We start from the raw sequence: 21,630 nt of genomic DNA, 5'->3' as shown, positions 1-21,630 counted from the left end.
AGGCTGAATTGGCTTTAGTTTTCACAAGCAGATTTAAGAAAGGAATTGTTTAAATATCTCCATGCTGTTTTAGTTAAAATTAGTTAAACCTGTTAATTTTCTCAACTGTGCCCCTCTACAAAGCTTCCTCTGTCAATCCTCCTCTTTCGTAGGCCCACACCATGCACCTGTTCATTTCATAATGCTCTTGTTTTTCTGCCACCCAGTCTGTGGCCAGAGCTCTGCTGATCTCTGCAGTCAACCAAACCTGAATTGATACTCGTGCAATTGAATGACTTCCTTCACTTTATATTTATTTTATAATTAGAAGAGTACCTCATTTACTCTCATCGACGAATAAATAATTAATCAAACAGTTAATGAAAGTCGCGTTTTATCTATTACTGTATTTTTGTGCTAACATTCCTATCTATTTTAAACCATGCTGTGAGAAAGGAACTGCACTATCCAGTAGAGATCTCGATCAAAAACAAACTGTCCTTGACTAGTCTAGTACTAGGCCTAATCAATAACACACTTGTGCAGTATTGACAAAAAGAATATATATAAAAATTATTTATTAGAATAATCTTTGTTAGTGTCACAGGTAGGCTTACGTTAACACTGCAATAAAGTTACTGTGAAATTTCCCTAGTCGCCACACTCCGGTGCCTGTTCGGGTACACAGAGGGAGAGTAAAGAATGTCCAATTCACCTAACAAGCACGCCTTTCGGGACTTGTGGGAGGAAACCGGAGCACCCAGAGGAAACCCACGCAGACATTGGGAGAACTTGCAGACTCCGCACAGACAGTGACCCAAGCTGGGAATCAAACCTGGAACCCTGGCACCCCTCAGAGGGAAGTAAGAGACTGCTGTGTGCTCTGTTTCACAGAGACATGGCTCACCCCCGCCTCATCGGACTGTGCCATACAACTGAAGGCTTCTCAATTCACCAGGCGGACTGCACCACGTCATCAGGCAAAGCAAAGGGTGGTGGGGTTTGCCTCCTCATCAACTCCTCCTGGTGTTTGGATGTGGCGACCCTGGCGACCTACTGCTCCCCGGACCTGGAATACCTGACCGTGAAGTGCCGCACATACTATCTTCCACGTGGGTTCACTTCAGCCATTATCACAGCGGTCTACATCCCACCCGGGCAGAAGTAAGGAAGGCGCTGGACGAACTGTACACAGTTATAAACAACTACGAAACGGAGTCTGGAGAAGAGGGTGTAGATAGCCTGGGTCACATTGTGATCCAAAAAGACGAGGTGTTGGGTGTCTTAAAAAATATTAAGGTAGATAAGTCCCCAGGGCCGGATGGGATCTACCCCAGAATACTGAAGGAGGCTGGAGAGGAAATTGCTGAGGCCTTGACAGAAATCTTTGGATCCTCGCTGTCTTCAGGGGATGTCCCGGAGGACTGGAGAATAGCCAATGTTGTTCCTCTGTTTAAGAAGGGTGGCAGGGATAATCCCGGGAACTACAGGCCGGTGAGCCTTACTTCAGTGGTAGGGAAATTACTGGAGAGAATTCTTCGAGACAGGATCTACTCCCATTTGGAAGCAAATGGACGTATTAGTGAGAGGCAGCATGGTTTTGTGAAGGGGAGGTCGTGTCTCACTAACTTGATAGAGTTTTTCGAGGAGGTCACTAAGATGATTGATGCAGGTAGGGCAGTAGATGTTGTCTATATGGACTTCAGTAAGGCCTTTGACAAGGTCCCTCATGGTAGACTAGTACAAAAGGTGAAGTCACACGGGATCAGGGGTGAACTGGCAAGGTGGATACAGAACTGGCTAGGCCATAGAAGGCAGAGGGTAGCAATGGAGGGATGCTTTTCTAATTGGAGGGCTGTGACCAGTGGTGTTCCACAGGGATCAGTGCTGGGACCTTTGCTGTTTGTAGTATATATAAATGATTTGGAGGAAAATGTAACTGGTCTGATTAGTAAGTTTGCAGACGACACAAAGGTTGGTGGAATTGCGGATAGCGATGAGGACTGTCTGAGGATACAGCAGGATTTAGATTGTCTGGAGACTTGGGCGGAGAGATGGCAGATGGAGTTTAACCTGGACAAATGTGAGGTAATGCATTTTGGAAGGGCTAATGCAGGTAGGGAATATACAGTGAATGGTAGAACCCTCAAGAGTATTGAAAGTCAAAGAGATCTAGGAGTACAGGTCCACAGATCACTGAAAGGGGCTACACAGGTGGAGAAGGTAGTCAAGAAGGCATACGGCATGCTTGCCTTCATTGGCCGGGGCATTGAGTATAAGAATTGGCAAGTCATGTTGCAGCTGTATAGAACCTTAGTTAGGCCACACTTGGAGTATAGTGTTCAATTCTGGTCGCCACACTACCAGAAGGATGTGGAGGCTTTAGAGAGGGTGCAGAAGAGATTTACCAGAATGTTGCCTGGTATGGAGGGCATAAGCTATGAGGAGCGATTGAATAAACTCGGTTTGTTCTCACTGGAACGAAGGAGGTTGAGGGGCGACCTGATAGAGGTATACAAAATTATGAGGGGCATAGACAGAGTGGATAGTCAGAGGCTTTTCCCCAGGGTAGAGGGGTCAATTACTAGGGGGCATAGGTTTAAGGTGAGAGGGGCAAAGTTTAGAGTAGATGTACGAGGCAAGTATTTTACGCAGAGGGTAGTGGGTGCCTGGAACTCACTACCGGAGGAGGTAGTGGAGGCAGGGACGATAGGGACATTTAAGGGGCATCTTGACAAATATATGAATAGGATGGGAATAGAAGGATACGGACCCAGGAAGTGTAGAAGATTGTAGTTTAGTCGGGCAGTATGGTCGGCACGGGCTTGGAGGGCCGAAGGGCCTGTTCCTGTGCTGTACATTTCTTTGTTCTTTGTTCTTTGTTTGGAACACGCGGAGGCCTTGTTCATCGTGGCCGGAGACTTGAAAAAGACCAACCTCAAGAGTGTACTGCCAAAATTCCTGTCCCACCCGAGGCGACAACACTCTTGACCACTGCTACTCAAAAATCAAGGGCGCCTACCGTTCCATCCCCCGACCGCACTTTGGGAAATCAGACCGCAAGACGGTGCTCCTTCTCCCGGCATACAAGCAGAAACTCAAGCGAGAGAATCCAGCTAAGAAGGTTGTGCAGTGCTGGTCCGAGGAAACAGAAGAGCTCTTGCGTGACTGCTTGGAGACAGTGGACTGGTCCATATATAAGAACTCAGCGACCAACTTAAATGAGTATGCCACCACCATCACAGACTTCATCAGCAAATGTGTGGACGACTGCATGCCAAAGAAAGCAGTACGTACATTCCCCAACCGGAAACCATGGCTCAATCGCGAGATTGACTCCCTACTGAAGGACAGGTCTGAGGCGTTCAAGTCAGAAGACCCTGACCTATACAAGAAATCCAACTACGACCTCCGCAAAGCCATCCGAGATGCCAAGAGAGGATATCAAACCAAGCTAGAGTCACAGACCGACTGTCGGTGGTCGTAGCAACGACTAAATAACATAATGGGCTACAGAGCGAAGCCGAGCAGTATCTCTGGCAGCAACGCACCCCTCCCCGATGAACTCAGTGCATTCTATGCTCGGTTCGAGCAGGAAACCAACAATCTGCTGTAAAGCGCCCTAGCAGCCCATACCCACCATCACAGCTTCCAAAGTCAGATTGGCCTTTCTAAAAGTGAACCCTCAGAAGGCGACGGGCCCGCACGGGATCCCTGGTCATGCACTCAAGAGCTTGCGCGGACCAGCTGGCAGATGAGTTCGCGGACTTCTTTAACCTGTCCCTACTCCACTCCGAGGTCCCCACCTGCTTCAAGAAGACCACCATCATATCCGTGCCAAAGAAGAACCAGGCAATGTGCCTCAATGACTACCGTCCGGTGGCCGTGACTTCAGTCATAATGAAGTGCTTCGAGAGGTTGGTCATGAAGCGCACCACTGCAATTCGCATACTGTCGCAACCGGTCCCCATCAGACGCCATTTCACTGGTCCTACACTCATCCCTAGAGCATCTCGCCAACAAGGACTCCGACATCAGACTCTTACTTATTGCACCAGGTTAAAGTCCAACAGGTTTGTTTCGATGTCACTAGCTTTCGGAGCGCTGCTCCTTCCTCAGGTGAATGAAGAGGTATGTTCCAGAACCACATATATAGACAAATTCAAAGATGCCAAACTGTTTGTAGATGCCAAAAAGATGCCAAACTGATCTGTAAAGGTTTAATCACCTGCTAATGGTCACATTCCAAGCATTGTTTGGCATCTTTGAATTTGTCTAAATATGTGGTTCTGGAACATACCTCTTCATTCACCTGAGGAAGGAGCAGCGCTCCGAAAGCTAGTGACATCGAAACAAACCTGTTAGACTTTAACCTGGTGTTGTAAGACTTCGTACTGTGCTCACCCCAGTCCAACGCCGGCATCTCCACATCTTATTTATTGACTACAGCTCCGCCTTCAACACCATAATCCCAGCCATATCAAAGCTCCAAAACCTAGGACTTGGCTCTGCAACTGGATCCTCGACTTTCTGACCCACAGACCACAATCAGTAAGAATGAACAACAACACTTCCTCCAAAATAGTCCTCAATACCGTGGCCCTGCAAGGCTGCGTATTTAGCCCCCTACTCTACTTCCTGTACACATACAACTGCGTGGAAAAATTCGGTTCCATCTCCATCTACAAGTTTGCTGACGATACGACCATAGTGGGCCGGATCTCGAATAACGACGAGTCAGAATACAGGAGGGAGATAGAGAACTTAGTGGAGTGGTGCAGCGACAACAATCTCTCCCTCAATGCCAGCAAAACGAAAGAGCTGGTCATTGACTTCAGGAAGCAAAGTAGTATACACACTCCTGCCAGCATCAATGGGGCCGAGGTGGAGATGGTTAGCAGTTTCAAATTCCTAGGCGTGCTCATCTCCCAAAATCTGACCTGGTCCACCCACGTCGACGCTACCACCAAGAAAGCACAAGAGCGCCTATATTTCCTCAGGAAACTAAGGAAATTCGGCATGTCCACATTAACTCTTACCAACTTTCACAGATGCACCATAGAAAGCATCCTATCTGGCTGCATCACAGCCTGGTATGGCAACTGCTCGGCCCAGGACCGCAAGAAACTTCAGAGAGTCATGAACACCGCCCAGTCCATCACACAAACCTGCCTCCCATCCATTGACTCCATCTAACCTCCCGCTGCCTGGGGAAAGCGGGCAGCATAATCAAAGACCCCTCCCACCCAGCTTACTCACTCTTCCAACTTCTTCCATCGGGCAGGAGATACAGAAGTCTGAGAACTCGCACGAACAGACTCAAAAACAGCTTCTTCCCCGCTGTTGCCAGACTCCTAAATTACCCTCTTATGGACTGACCTCATTAACACTACACCCCTGTATGCTTCATCCGATGCCGGTGCTTATGTAGTTACATTGTTTACCTTGTGTTGCCCTATTATGTATTTTCTTTTATTCCCTTTTCTTCCCATGTACTTAATGACCTGTTGAGCTGCTTGCAGAAAATTACTTTTCACTGTACCTCGGTACACGTGACAATAAACAAATCCAATCCAATCCAATGAAGCAACAGTTCTAATCACTGTGCTACCGTGTCTTCATGTTTAAGGCATTATGTGCAGATAGACAAATTAATTCTTACAATGTTATTGATCAATTGTTTATTAACAGCTTACGGCGAGGGAATGCCAGGATTCAATATACAACAGGATGTTGGGAACCACTTTGTTGGTGTACACGAGTGTAGGGAGACTGGGTGTATTGTGCATTCTCAGGGAGGAAAGTAGAATTCTTATTGGCACAGGAACAGGTGATGTATCATTGGGCCCAAGGACAGAGACCAAATTCCTGTTGGCCTGCACCCTGGACAGTGCAGTTTTCCTCCGAGACGGGCAGAATTCCTTTTGGCTAGAAGCATGGAGGTAATTTTCGACTTCTGGACTGGCCATCCATTTGAAGTTGTCAAGTCTATAGAATTATTGATAAGTATACCTTTTGCTCATTTAGTTAATTGATAAGTGTATTATTATTTTATTTGATCTTGTGTTCAGTAAACTTTGATATTATTTGCTAATTTAGTGCAAGTTTTTGTATAAGAACTAGAAGCAGGAGTAGGCCATCTGGCCCCTCGAGCCTGCGCCACCATTCAATGAGATCATGGCTGATCTTTTGTGGACTCAGCTCCACTTTCCGGCCCGAACACCTTAATCCCTTTATTCTTCAAAAAACTATCTATCTTTATCTTTAAAACTATTTAATGAAGGAGCCTCCACTGCTTCACTGGGCAAGGAATTCCATAGATTCACAACCCTCTGGGTGAAGAAGTTCCTCCTAAACTCAGTCCTAAATCTACTTCCCCTTATTTTGAGACTATGCCCCCTAGTTCTGCTTTCACCCGCCAGTGGAAACAACTGGCCCGCATCTATCCTATGTATTCCCTTCATAATTTTATATGTTTCTATAAGATGTATGGTTCCTATGTATCTCTGAAGCTAAAACAATTTGAAGAGTTAATTTTGGAATCAAGTAATTAGGTCGTACACAGTTAAATTAAGCAATCTAAATTTGTCAAAATATCCTTTTTAAACTTACAGAAGGCAGCAATCCAGGTTCTTCCTGGCCACTGAGGCGTGTGTGCGCACCCGCGTGCGTGCTGTGCGTGCGTGTATTCGGTAAAGAGGGAATTGGAAAATGTTGGAAAGGTTTTGTGGGAGGCGGGAGTTGAGGAAACCGGAGGCAACGTAAACTGAAATGATTTTCCCAAATAGGTTGATTGACACAAATGTTCCACATGCAGGTTCGTGATAAACAGAGGCTAAAAGTGAATGCAGTGTGTGCTCCTTCCACCTCAGCTGCAGGGAGACAACCTACCAGACCAATTCAAGAACTTCAGTAAGTAATTAACATTTTAAATTCCGCCTGCTTAAAATTATTTACTTTAAAATTGTGAAATAATAACAAAGCTAAGTATGTTTATTTACAAATTTGGCATTTATCATAGATTATCATAGAATTTACAGTGCAGAAGGAGGCCATTCGGCCCATTGAGTCTGCACCGGCTGTTGGAAAGAGCACCCTACCCAAGGTCAACACCGCCACCCTATCCCCATAACCCAGTAACCCCACCCAACACTAAGGGCAATTTTGAACACTAAGGGCAATTTATCATGGCCAATCCACCTAACCTGCACATCTTTGGACTGTGGGAGGAAACCGGAGCACCCGGAGGAAACCCACGCACACACGGGGAGGATGTGCAGACTCCGCACAGACGGTGACCCAAGCCGGAATCGAACCTGGGACCCTGGAGCTGTGAAGCAATTGTGCTATCCACAAGGCTACCGTGCTGCCCGTTTGCTAATTTCTACAGTCTTGTCCTTGACATATGGCAGAAATAAGTTCTCACTCAAGAAGAACTATCAGCTAACCGTTAAAAAAAGTTTGTGGCCGGCAATCTCTGTAACCCGACACCGAAATCGTGTTCTACGATCGGGCAGAGAATGGACTCTGATGCCGGAATTGGGGCTGGTGCCGGTTTGACGCCAGTCCGCCATAGTCCACCCCCTCCAAAATGGCATCATCGTGACATGCGCCTTTTCAGTACTGTTGCCGCAACATCGGCCCCTGATGGGCCGAATCCCCGGCGCAGTGGGGCACGTGTGGTCTGAGCCGACTTGCCAGCTGCGGACTGTGTTCAGCACCGCCACATTCAGCCAGGATCCATGCCGCTGGCTGGGGAGGGGGCGTCTGCTAGGGCTGAGGGGACTGGTGGGGGGTGGGCTGTGGGGGTCACAGTTTGTGAGTTAGGTTACATTCACGGCCGGCGCCATGTTGTACTCCGTGAACGGTGCAGGTCGTCAGCCGTGCGCGCCTGGGACCCGGCCGTTTTTGGCGCGGGCAGTGGTTGTTTCAGTCAGCGCCGGTGCTAGCCCCTCGCTGGTACCGGAATTGGTGAGGGGTCGATGCCGAATTTCCTGTCGTGAAAGTCAAAACATTCTACGCTGGCATCAGCACTTAGTCTCCAGAACGGGGAATCCAGCCCTGTGGTTATTTTTGCATTTTGCCTTGTTTGTTGTACTCGGCTAGTTTTAGAAAAGGCCTGAGAGATTTGCCCTACTCCTTTATGCCCCATACCCTGAATACTTATGTCTTTATCTGTAAATGTGTAGAATTCTATTAATGGATTTGCAATTTTCCAACACTAATGATATTTTGCATAAACTTCTTTCCATAATAATCAAAAATGCCAGATTATTTTATTTATCCCATTTAATGTTTTAACAGATCTATTTTTGATCATCTGATTTGCAAACAATGCATGCAGGCAAAAATAGCCTGAATTTAGATCTTTGCACCATTACGTTCTCTGCATGGGATCTTGCAATATTAATAACGTTCGTCTTGTTTTGTATGCGTCTTCGAACATTTCACTTGACTCGCACCACATTACAATATGAGTTTCATTGTGTATGTGAGTGGGTGTGGTTTGCTTTGTTTTACTTTCCATTTTGCTTTCATTCACTTCATAATCTTGCTTAATAGTCAAAGTAACTAACAGCTTTTTAAAAAACCTTTATACTGTTTAAAAGTATATTAATATGCACTGTTAACACGGCAGTAATCCTTACTACTCATTAGGTGGGTTTAGGTTCCCTTTAATAACAAGTAATTTGCACAATTGAGTTCCCTCACTCCTTTGTAAGTAAACCTTACTTTTCAACTTTTTGCTTTATAGTATCCCATCTAACAATAACCTGCCTTTTATTTTAAACAGAACGTATGGCTTTGTATCCTATTTGCGAGAGCTGATTGATGCACCAGAACCTGTAATGAGCTATCTATGCGATCAACACAGAGTTTACGATGTTCCCATAGGGACCTCAAGGACCAAAATGATGATCGAAAAGGTAGGCCTTTTGAATTGTTCTTTATTTTGAAAGGATATCAAAATAGTTGGTCCATTGAGACTGTCCCGTTTAGCCGAGGCATCGTGATGCTCCATGCCACCCACTGGCTAGGGGCAATGTTGCTCCTTGGGGGAGGGATTAATAAAAGGGTTTTTGAAAAACCTTAGTCTAGTTCAAAGAGAGAATTCTGGTTAATTCCGCTTTCAACCCATGACTAAAACTAAGTTTCAGGGTAGCGGTGATGGCACCGAATTTGCAATGAGCCTGTTCCTACTACCTACTGCAAAAGCTTCTAACCTATTGCAAAGCAAGTGATCCCGTGAGGAAAGATAAACCTGCTGACATCAAACTCCGTTCTAGCTGGCGCAACTAGTCCACATGTCCGTTTGCTCTGCTATCCTGTCTAATTCAAATAATCTGTTATTGTGTGCACAGTCTGGATTCTTTGCTGCTTTAAATCATAGAATAGAAATATAGCCGATTCCACCTCCAACCCAGGATCTGCCTTCTGCTCCCACAGGATGGTCTTGTGTTGTAACTTGTGTGGTACCTTGTCAAAATATTTCTGAAATCATATGGCATCTAGAATTCAACCCAGTAGCACCGATGCACAGTTCAACCAGGTTGGTCAGAAAATACATTTTTCCAGCTATCGCGTTGCTCCTACAGCACGGTTTCTATATAGATGGTTATGCAGTGTATCGGGACCTCTTCTAGCAACTTTTCCTGTAACTGATGTCCTGCTGATGGGTCTATAATTTGCCAGTTCAGACTTGACTCATGTCTTTAATATCAGCAGAACATTCAGCCAGTCTTCAGGAACAATCCTACACTCCCCGTGTTATTAAATATGCAAGCAAGGGGTTGAATTACCTCAGCTCCCATTTCTTTAAGTAACAACAGATAAATGTAAAAGTTAAATGCTACATTCGCTGGAACTCTGGAATAAAAATGAGAAATGCTGGAACTACTCAACAGCTTTGACAGCCTCTAGGATTATTGCTCCAGGTCAAATTATATTTGATCAAACCCGAGAAAGGTTAGAGACGTAGCAGCTGTTATGCAAGAACGGACTCAATGAAAGGCAGGAGCAGGGAAAGAATAAAAGGGAAGGTCTGCTGAGGTGGAAGGCAGGTGTGATTAAATGACAAAATGGATGGTGGTGTGAGGCAAATGGAGATGGTAATGGGGCAAGTAAAAAAACCTAAGATTCCATTTGCCTTCTTAATTACTTGCTGTACCTGGAAATCAACCATTTGCGATTCATGCACAAGGACACCCAGGTCCCTCTGCACAGCAGTATGCTGCAATTTCTTTACCATTTAAGTAATAGTCCATTTTGCTGTTATTCTTACCAAAATGGATGACCTCACATTTATCAACATTGAACTCCATCTGCCAGACCCTTGCCCACTCACTTAGATGTCACACCTGAATTCCCTGTTGGATGTATTAGTAACTATTTCATATTTCGCACCCCGAGTTTGATCTCTCCCACAAGTGGAAACATCTTCTGTCGTTACACATTCATAATTGGAACTCTTACGATTAGCTGATATACTCTTGATTATATCTGATAGATTATCTGTAATCAAATTAAGTAAATCGGAGATAATGAAAAAGCGAATGCTTTTGGCAGCAAATTTATTTTGTTACGAGTCATGGCTTTCCAGTCAATGTAAGAAGAGATTTTACGAAATGGCTACTTAACATTTTGTACTGACCCATTTTTACAGTCATCAAGCACGTTAGTTTGAAGGGATTTTGTGATGATTGATAGATGTGGTTGCACAATTCCATCAAGCCATGTGCAGGTTTGATGGAAACCATGCTATAACATACATGTTGAATTTCAGGAAGACAGTACTGGTCCAAGGTTTATTTTCACCAACATTTTTTGCAGTTTTGTTTAAAGCAGAATGTTGCTGTGCGTGAAGCCCAGACCTTCACGGTGAAAGTGGACCAATCTGTCCCACAGCACTCACCAACGGCATTGTTGATTTTCTGCAGGTAATAAACGAAACACAACTACGCCAGATCTACACAGGAGAAGAACGATACACCGTAAAGAAATCCGTTTATTCAAATAAAATTATCTCGAGCAATACGCAGTTGAGAGATGCAAGGTTCCTCACTGTTCAGGTGGATGCCGAGGGCAGGCGACGGTTGGAGGATCAATCAAAAGTAAAAATTTTGTACAATTATATTGTTTTTTGGTCTGCCTGTGGAAGGAGGAAAAAGTCATTCTTGTTCTGTGTTTAGGGTAATGGGTCACATGCACCTCGTGCTCCAATTACTTGACCTTGGTGTGTCGGCGTTGTAGAGGGCTTTACAGGGTCGATGCTGAGGGGCTGTTTTCCTCGGCTAGAAATTCTAGAACCAGGGGCCTGCCCCTTGTGTGGTCTGTTTGCTACAGAAAAAGTTGGATTATTTGGGTAAAATTAAAATCCTGTTCCCTTCCATTGCTACTAATTGATTCCTTATTTTGGCTAATGATACAAGATTGTTGGACCTGAATGTTCTCCACAGGGGTTGGGCATGGGTGGGGGGGGGAATGTTGTGGCCCCTTAGGCATCCATGAGCAGGTTTCAAGGGTTCTGCCAAAAGTAACAATATGAATTGTGTACAGTGCATTGCTGGTGTCTCCCCTGAATAGTTACAATTCTTTCAAAGCTGCATTTTCTGATCTTCGCTTTTTAAAAATACTTTCGGAGTTGAATTTGAATTGCAAAGCCATTTCCTTTCAGATAAGAGTTCGCAGGATAAAACTATATTCTCCCTGTCTCCCGGGTGTCACTGAAAGATATCTGCTTCAAACAGTTGACCAGCTGTGCAGAGCAACACTTGCGTGAACCAACGAGACTGGGGTTGTCAGATTTGAATACGCATAGTGGCTCGGGGTAAGGAGTTTGGGTCCCCCGGAAATCAGATTGAAACTGAGGCAGTTGGGTAGGAGATGTGTGATCAAGGTGGGTCCCCTGACTTCCCTCACTGTCTCTTGGCCATTTGTTTCACCCTCGCAGCTCAGGGCCTCCAAGCCCTTCCCATTTACATCGGTTTTTGCTGCTTAATTTTTCTCCCTTAAGCGAGCGTTAAGTGTATCACCTTGTCTCTTAAAGGGCTCCATTTCAACCTGATATGGAACTGCCCTGGCACAGTAGATAGCACTGCTGCCTCACGGCGCTGAGGACCTGGGTCCGATCCCAGCCCCCGGGTCACTGTTCGTGTGGAGTTTGCACATTCTCCCCGTGTCTGCATGGGTCTCACCCCCACAATCCAAAAAGATGTGCAGAGTAGGCGAATCAGCCAGTCTAAATTGCCCCTTAATTGGGGGAAAAAGAATTGGCTACTTGAAATTAAAACAAAACCCTGCCCTGTCCCATTCACTTTACTGAAAACAACAAGGTCTCTTTAGGTGTGCTGGAAACACGCTGAAGGTTAAAGCTGGGGTGTGAGGCCAGTCGGGGTGTTGTTGGTTAATGTGGAATTGGGTCTCAGCTGTAAGAGACGGATTTTGCTCTATTAGACACCCACTATTATCCTTGTTCAAACTCCGCAGACTGTGCTTGGCAACTCATCCAAAACTCTGCTGTCTGTATATTATCCCACACCAACTCCTGCTCGCCCGCCATCCTTGCCTCCACTGATTTCCTGTCGCCCCTGGTCCCAAGCGCCTTGTTCAAAATTCTCATCCTCATGCTTAAATCACTTTGTACTCCAGCGCTCATCCTCACCATCCTGTCTACTTACCTGTTCCCCCACCTCCAAATGAAGGAAGCAAAATGGGTAAGAGACCAGAGTTGGAGAAATGCAGGGTTGCTGGTGAGTTGTAAAGCTGGGAGACTGTGACAAGCACTGAAGGGCAAAGTCATGAAAAGATTTTAAAAGAGGATGATTTTAAACGTGAGGTGGTGGTAGTTGGATGAAGGACAGAAATCACAGGACGGTGGGTTACTGGGGTATGATGTGGTGTTGAACATGCATCCTTCAGGGGACCACTGGAAGATTCTGGGGAGTTTGCTCATAACATATGGAATACAAGCTCCACATAATCCATGCATGCCCCCCTCTAATCAATTCTTAAACTCATGATTGAGTGCCATGACTATTCGATTCAGCTAATGATCTGTAACTGACCTTTGCTGTCCACGCAGTTACAAAATGGCTCAGAACTGCAGCACGTTACAAAACCCCTCGCCTAAGCCTCACTCAGCTGCCCATGTTCCACACCTGATTCTCAACCTGGTGCTCAGCACCAGTGACAAGTTTCACATTTAAGTAGGGCAGCATGGTGGCGCAGTGGTTAGCACTGCTGCCTCACAGCACTGAGGTCCCAGGTTCGATCCTGACTCTGGGTCACTGTGGAGTTTGCACATTCTCCATGTGTCTGCGTGGGTCTCACCCCCACAAACCAAAGATGAGCAGGTTAGGTGGATTGGCCACGCTAAATTGCCCCTTAATTGGAAAAAAAACAATTGGGTACTCTAAATTTTTTTTTTTTAAAGTTTCACATTTAAGTAAAACAAAAATAATAAATATACGGTTAATTTTGGAGCTTTGTTTTACATAAAAACAGTGGTTGTGTTACGGGAAGTCTGTGGGGGTTTTATAACATCAATTGGGGATATCAGACGCAGAAATCTTGAGAACCCCCGTGTTAGACATTTGAACAAATCCAGAGCGTGAAACGACTGCTCATCTCTAGCATTCTGGTTCACTTAGCCTTGCGCTCAATCGCAGTTTGAACTCTGCTCATGCTTTTGACTCTGTCACCTTACATTGTGGATAGTGCAGAATATTTAGTACTTCATGAGTAAAATGCCTGTTGCCAAGATGTGGCAATTTGAATTTTACCTGAGTTGCCCGAGTTAGATTTTTAACACAATATTTGTCACGCCAGATTCAGAATGATTTGTTTCTCAGCAGTAGAGTTATGAGGCCGGTGAGAGTGGTGAATTAGAACATTACTGAGCTCGTTACTCTGAGACAATCAGTACAGTTAACCTCAAAACGTTTTGGGTGATTGTGAGAAGGTGGCATCTTGCCATACCTGAGGGCTTGAGTGTCAATCCATTTTACTGGCCAAATCCTACTGGCGTGGGCATCTCTGGGTACGTGCCATCAGTTCGACATTTTTTTATTCACCCTTCAACTAAAATATCATTTGCACCGTAACTGGCTGAAGAGCTTGTCTACAGGGAGCCAAGTATGTGTTGAGGGTGACTACAAACGAGCTGCGCTCTAATGAAACAGTGTCACTGTTCTTTCCTCCAGTTAGACGGTTGCCTTTTAATTTGAATGGGAAGGTTAAACATACAAAGAACAATAAATCAAAAGTAGTTACATAAGACTGTGGAATATAATGAATGGGTCTTGTGCTCCATTCACAGGAAGTAACCGCAAATCTGCATGAAGTGGAGACACGCCTTGCTGAATTTTCCGAGAAACAGAGACAGCTTGAGCGTAAAGATAATGAGCTGAGGACAAAGAAGAAAGAACTGTTAGAGATGAAGAGTAGGAGAAGGCAACTGGAACAGAAAATCAGCACAAAAAATGATAGGTATGGGCTCACTGCTTCCTGTTTGGTCACCCTAACCTAGCTACAACCACTCATCGCTATGTAACCGAGATTCCAATGATGTCCATTCACATCATTGAACAGAAAGAAGAAAGCACCCGTACAAAGTTTGAAAATATAATTTTTTTTTAACTGCTCTGTAAACCGACCCCAGCCCAACAAAGCAAACCAAATGAGATGTGCCGATATCTGGCTAGATGTTTTTGACAGGACCGGTTACGGAGAAGGATGTTTTATTACCACGGTGTAATTTAGTGCGAGATAAGTGGTAGGGGTTTATAAATTGCTACAATATGAGGTATATGTTCTTTGTGTGGAAAATCAAATAACATTTGCTATCTTACGGGCAGCACGGTAGCACAGTGGTTAGCACAGTTGATTCACAGCTCCAGGGTCCCAGGTTCGATTCCTGGCTTGGGTCACTGTGCAGAGTCTGCACATTCTCCCCGTTTCTGCGTGGGTTTCCTCCGGGTGCTCCGGTTTCCTCCCACGGTCCAAAGATGTGCAGGTTAGGCGGATTGGCCATGCTAAATTGCCCTTCACAGTAACTTCATTGCAGTATTCAGGCGAGCCTACTTGTGACAATAAAGATTATAAATATATAAAAAGGTTAGGTGGGGTTACTGAGTTGTGGGGATAGGGTGGAAGTGTTTGCTTAGGTAGGGTACGCTTTCCAAGGGCCTGTGTAGACTCGAAGGGCCGAATGGCCTCCTTCTGCACTGTAAATTTTATGTGAAAAATGTACACATTTCATAAGATATTTTTATATTGAGGTTGGACACACTAACATTTGAATATTGCTTGACTTTACCCTTCAAGTGGCTGCTGAATTACATTTTAGGGAACATTTTCAATTATAAAATTGCTAGCAGTAATGTGACGACTTCGCTGCTGTCATTTAAAATCAAAGATGATCTTAAAAATCTGGAGTTCCACTTGCGTGAGAATGAATGAGACCAAGTGAATTTCTATTTTCTATTTGTTTGTCACATGCACTGCTTAACTGAGGTTGTTACTCTCAATTCTGCTTAGACACACTTTGATACTAGCCTGCCTCCAAATACAATTGTATGGCTTATGACCCTACCTTGAATTATCCAAAATCCACCCAAACTAAACCTCAAATTGCGTAATATCCAATGCAAAATAAACCTAGAATTGTACACACTATGGCATCAGACTGTATTGTTGTAAGCAAACGCTGCTCGAAACTGACATCGTTAGCCAAACATTTTCTGTTTTTGAATACACTATCAGGCCTGAAATCTGCTTTATTAGCTTTATATGCCTTTGGAAGGAGGACTTGTTACAGCTTCCGATAATGGGTTCAACAGAGGCAGTGCTGACATACAAATCAGTAACAATTGAAACCGGGGTGGTGCAGTGGTTAGCACTGCTGCCTCACGGTGCCGAGGTCCCAGGTTCGATCCCAGCTCTGGGTCACTGTCTGTGTGGAGTTTGCACATTCTCCCCGTGTTTGCGTGGGTTTCACCCCCACAAACCAAAGATGTGCAGGGTAGGTGGATTGGCCACGCTAAATTGCCCCTTAATTGAAAAAAAAGAATTGGGTATTCTAAGTAACAATTGAAACAGCATCTAAACTTCGGCTTGATTTTTGACCTTTTTCAGTAATTTATGTCAGGTATGAACCTGAAATGGATTAATAGACTATGAAAACCATTGGACTGGGAGACTGAGTTGGCAACTTTAATCAGGCAGTAGGGTTGCAGTTGTTATTTTAGTTATCACTGCATAGTGCATGAGCGTACTATAATTACTTGATAACATTGTTAAGTAACACAGTATTTTGCTGAGGCGAAGAGAGCCTTGGCATTGGAAGCACTTGAATGTTAACAGATGATCTACACTTCTCCCCTCCCATTTAACGACTTGTTCTCAGTCTGAAGCAGATGGAGATGGATGCTATCAATCTTGAAGAGGAAGAACGAAAAGCTAATGTAAAAATGAAAGCAATCTATGCTCAAAAAGCCAAACTAGTTTCGGAATTAACACAGCTTATTAGGGTGAGTCTTTAAGTAATTTGTTTTGCCGCTCAATATATCCACAAACCACATTGCCCCCATCTCTCCTCGGTTCAATTGAATACGCTCTCTTCAGCAAAATGTGCTGGAATTTTTTATTTATTTGTGAAATTGTTTTTGAAAAGAGAAAAATTACTGGCTTGTAAAAATATTCAGCAATATGTGCAAATCTCAACCTGTACTGTTTAAATGAAAGAATATTCAAGACCCGAAAGGAGCTCTGTATGCAGAAATATGGATTTATTTTAAACTTTTAAAAAAAGGGCTTTAAAATTACCCCTGGGGTGCTCGCTTATAAATGCTACGCCTCAAATTTAAAATTCTCGTCCTCCAAATATTTATCCAATTTCCTTTTGAAAGTTGTTGTTGAATCTGTGTCCACAATCCTTTCAGGAGCACGTTTCAGTTCACAGCCCCTCGTCCTTTTAAACAAAAATCTTTCTTGTCTCCTTTTCTTCATTCGTCAATTGATTTAAATTTTCTAATTACTCCAAGGCCTCCCCATCTCTCCCCATTTCTGTAACCTCCTCCAGCTCTCAACCGTCTGAGTATCTCTGTGCTCCTCCAGTTCTAGCCTCTTGTACATTCTACATTTTCAACACTTCATCTTCAGCTGCCTAAGCTTTGAAATTCATTCCCTAAACCTCTCCGCCCTTCCCCACCCCCCCCCTCCTATTTTAAGATGCTTCTGAAAGGATGAGGTTTTAAATGGATTTCCTTTTCGCCTCAGTGAGTTAAGAGAACAAGAAGGAGGGCAGCACGGTGGCGCAGTGGTTAGCACTGCTGCCTCACGACGCTGAGGTCCCAGGTTCGATCCCGGCTCTGGGTCACTGTCCGTGTGGAGTTAGCACATTCTCCCCGTGTTTGTGTGGGTTTCGCCCCCACAACACAAAGATGTGCAGGGTAGGTGGATTGGCCACGCTAAATTGCCCCTTAATTGGAAAAAATGAATTGGGTACTCTTTTTAAAAAAAAAAAAAAAATAAATAAAATTTTTTTTAAAGAACATGAAGGAACAAATGGTGTTGCTCGCGTGCTAGCATATGTCGTGTCAGGTTTGGAAAATTTTAAGAGGAGGTTTGTAAGAGCAACTACCCTTCACCTCCCAGGTCAAATTATCTACCAAGCTAACCAAATCATCGGTGACAGGACTGCAGAGAGATTGTCTGGGGAGCCGAGAGTACGTTTTGACATTTGGCTTTTCTATAGGACTCAAGAGTCACTTAAAAAATAGCATCTTAGAATTATACAGCAGAGAAAGTGAGGTCATTTGGACTGGCTCCTTTAGAGTAAACCACTCTTCTACTTTTGTTTCATATCCCTGCAATTATTCTTCTGTAAATATGTAATAATTTCCTTTTGAAAGTCACTATTGAATCTGTGTCCAGATTCAGGTAGCACGTTCCAGATCACAGCCACTCGTTCTTTTAAAAAAAAGTTGTTTCACTCTTCTTTTGTTCATTTGTCAATCGCCTTAATTAAATTTGTACCCTCTGAATTTCAACTTTTCAGACATTGTATTTTTTAACACTTCATGGTTTTAAACAACACTATCAAATCTCTTGGCCTTCGCTGCTGTAATAAAGAAAACAACCCAGCTTCTCCAGTCTATCCACATAACTAATCCCTCATTCCTCAAACCATTCCAGTAAGTCTTCTGTACCCTCTCCAAAGTCTTTGCACCCTTCCCATAGTGTGGTGCTCAGGATTGCAACACTGCTCCAGCTGAGACCCAAGTAGCAAGAGAGAATCTGACCAGCTCTCCTTGACATTCAATGGAATTGCCATCATTGAACCTCCCACTATCAGCATGCTGGGGGTCACTGTTGACCAGAGCTTAACTGGCCTAGTCACATACAGATCTTAACTGGACTAGTCACATACAGAGCTTAACAGGACTAGTCATGCACAGATCTTAACTGGACTAGTCACATACAGACCTTAACTGGACCAGTCATGTACGGAGCTTAACTGGACTAGTCATGTACAGAACTTAATTGGACTAGTCATGTACAGAGCTTAACTGGACTAGTCACACATAGAGCTCAACTGGACTAGTCACGTACAGAGCTTAACTGGACTAGTCACGTACAGAGCTTAACTGGACTAGTCACGTACAGAGCTTAACTGGACTAGTCATGTACGGAGCTTAACTGGACTCGTCACGTACAGAACTTAATTGGACTAGTCATGTACAGAGCTCAACTGGACTAGTCACGTATAGAGCTTAACTGGACTAGTCATGTACAGAGCTCAACTGGACTAGTCAGGTACAGAGTTTAACTGGACTAGTCACGTACAGAGCTTTACTGGACTAGTCGGGTACATACTGTGGCCACAAGAGCAGTTCAGCGGCTGGGTTTCGACACAAGTAACTCACGCCTTGACTCCCCATAGCCTGTCTGTCATCTATGTGGCACAAATCTGGGGAGTGACGAAATTCTCCTCATTTGCCTGTTACAGCTCCAACAACACTCGAAGCTCAACACCATCCAGGGTGGAGCAGCCCATCTGATTAGCACCCTATCTACTTCTTAAACATTCACTCCCTCCAACAGCAGTGCACAGTGACAGCAGTGTCCACCATGTGCAAGATGCACCGCAGCAAGCTGCCATGGCTCCTTCAATCCTTCAACAGCATCAATTCTTACCCTTAAAGAACAAGGGCAGCATGCAATGGGGACATCAACTCCAGGTTTCCCTCCAAGTCTGTCACTGAGTCAAAATCCTGGAACTCCCTCCCTAATAGCATTATGGGTGCAACTACACCTCATGGACTAGTGCTTCAAGAAGGCAGCTCACTACCACCTCCAGGGTAATTAGAGATGGGCAATAAATGCTGACCTTCCCAGTGACGCCTACACCCCATGAGCAAATAAAAAGAAAGCATTTTATAAAGGTTTAATGTAATTTCATGGATTTTGTACTCTGTCTCTCATGATAAAGCGTAGGATGCTTTAATAACACAGAATCTATTTTGCATTTCATTTTATTGTTTACTTCCGCCCCTCCATTTCACTTTTCCAGTGAACAGGCTGGAGAGGTAGGACATTGAAATAACTGCTGCACAGGTTGCTCATGTAAATTAGTTAAGATTGGGGGTTACACATCGAAAGCTAACATATCACAACACTACCACTGAAATATTATTTCCATGTCTTGCTGTGGAATTTCGAAACACCATCTCCTATGAGGATGTTGTTTATTTAATTTGCCATAGCTGTTCTCATGAGCGGCCGATTGGTGGAAGTTTGGTGCTAGGGAAGAATAGAAGAATTGGAACCTTTCCGGTCTAAAAGTTGCAGCATTTTCTTTCCAGAGCTGCCTGACACTGAACATGGAGAAAGTTGGCCTTGTTCTTGAAAACACATCATTAACTTATCAGAAGAACCGGCTGGAAACAGAATGCAAAGAATCAGCTACAGAACAAAAGATGAAAGAGGTACCGTCTTCAATTCTGTTACATATTCAGCTCTGCGACAGAGCATTCAGCTCAAATGATCCATATCCGTGTATATGTGCCAACTGAGCCTCCTCCCACTTTACTTCATCAGCTCGCTCTGTCAGCATAATTGTCTAATCCTTCCTCCAACTTCTCCTTCAATGCATCTGTCCTTGCAGTTCAAGTTAAGTACATGTATTGAATGGATATAATCCATTCCTCTCAGTATTTTAACTGAACTGGATCAAGCACCCCCTCAGCCTTTGCCCCAAATGAAAATCGGCCCAGTCCCGCAAGCGTCTTTTCATAACCAAGAACTCTGTCTAATTGCTCTTTGAGCCAATTCCAAACCACAAAGCTTCCTTTCAGACCAAGTTGCCTGACGATGTAAAAAGTATGTGGCATTAATAATAATCATTGAGAGTAGTGGGAGAACATTGGATTAATTTTTTTTTTAAATATTTTTTATTAAGGTTTTTTAACAACACAATTTTTCCCCTTGCAAACAGTAACCCCCCCCCCGGGTAACAAAATAACGCAAAATCTCCCTGAGCAAGATATATACATGGCAAGATGGTATATTTACATAGCTTTATACACTGGCTCTTGGCCGCACGTACCGTTTCCCCCCACCCTCCATGCTATCTCCCGCTCGTCCATCCCCTCAAACAATCTCTCGTCTCCCCCAAGGGCTGCTGCTGATCGACCTTCTAATGCTCCGCGAGATATTCGAGGAACGGTTGCCACCGCCTGTGCAGACCCTCTCAAAGCAAACTTAATTCTCCAATTTTATGAACCCCGCCATGTTGTTAATCCAGGCCTCCAGGCTAGGGGGCTTCGCCTCCTTCCACAATAGCAAGACCCTTCACCGGGCTACTAGGGACGCAAAGGCCAGAATTCCGGCCTCTTTCGCCTCCTGCACTGCCGGCTCATCCACTACTCCAAATATTGCTAGTCCGCAGCTTGGCTTGACCCGGACTTTCACCACCTGGGATATTACTCCCGCCACACCTCTCCAGAACCCCTCCAATGCCGGGCATGACCAAAACATATGGACATGGTTCGCCGGGCTCCCTGAACATCTTTCACATCTGTCCTCTACCCCAAAGAACCTACTCAACCTCGCCCTCGTCAAATGCACTCTGTGAACCACCTGAAATTGTATCAGACTGAGCCTGGCACACGAGGAGGAGGTATTAACCCTACCCAGGGCATCCGCCCATAGCCCTTCCTCAATCTCCTCCCCCAGCTCCTCCTCCCATTTACCTTTCAATTCTTCTACTATCGCTTCCCCCTCTTCTTTCATCTCTTGGTATATTTCCGACACCTTGCCCTCCCCGACCCATGCCCCCGAGATCACCCTATACTGAACTTCTTGTGCCAGGAGCAACGGAAATTCCCTCACCTGTCGCCTCACAAAAGCCCTCACCTGCATATATCTAAATGCATTTCCCGGGGGTAACTCAAATTTCTCCTCCAGTGCCCCTAGGCTCGCAAATGTCCCGTCAATGAACAGGTCCCCCATTCTTTTTATCCCCGCCCGATGCCAGCCTTGGAACCCCCCTGTCCATCTTCCCCGGGACAAACCGGTGGTTACCCCTGATCGGGGACCACACCGATGCTCCCATTGCACCCCACCGATGCTCCCATTGCACCCCTGTGT

The 21,630-nt window shown here is 44.7% G+C and overlaps 1 protein-coding gene across 1 annotated transcript in view; it reads left to right on the top strand.

Moving 5' to 3' along the window:
* Positions 1-21,630, top strand: part of smc5 (structural maintenance of chromosomes 5) — a 72,102-nt gene that overhangs the window by 34,516 nt on the left and 15,956 nt on the right. The window contains exons 12-17 of the mRNA XM_072517390.1: positions 6,797-6,891; positions 8,774-8,906; positions 10,917-11,090; positions 14,297-14,466; positions 16,385-16,508; positions 19,845-19,967. Of these exons, the coding sequence (XP_072373491.1) occupies positions 6,797-6,891; positions 8,774-8,906; positions 10,917-11,090; positions 14,297-14,466; positions 16,385-16,508; positions 19,845-19,967 (819 nt within the window). The remainder of the gene's footprint in view (positions 1-6,796; positions 6,892-8,773; positions 8,907-10,916; positions 11,091-14,296; positions 14,467-16,384; positions 16,509-19,844; positions 19,968-21,630) is intronic.

This window comes from Scyliorhinus torazame, chromosome 9, assembly GCF_047496885.1.
Source record: "Scyliorhinus torazame isolate Kashiwa2021f chromosome 9, sScyTor2.1, whole genome shotgun sequence".
Classification (NCBI taxonomy): domain Eukaryota; kingdom Metazoa; phylum Chordata; class Chondrichthyes; order Carcharhiniformes; family Scyliorhinidae; genus Scyliorhinus; species Scyliorhinus torazame.
This window is presented reverse-complemented; position numbering and strand designations above follow the sequence as displayed.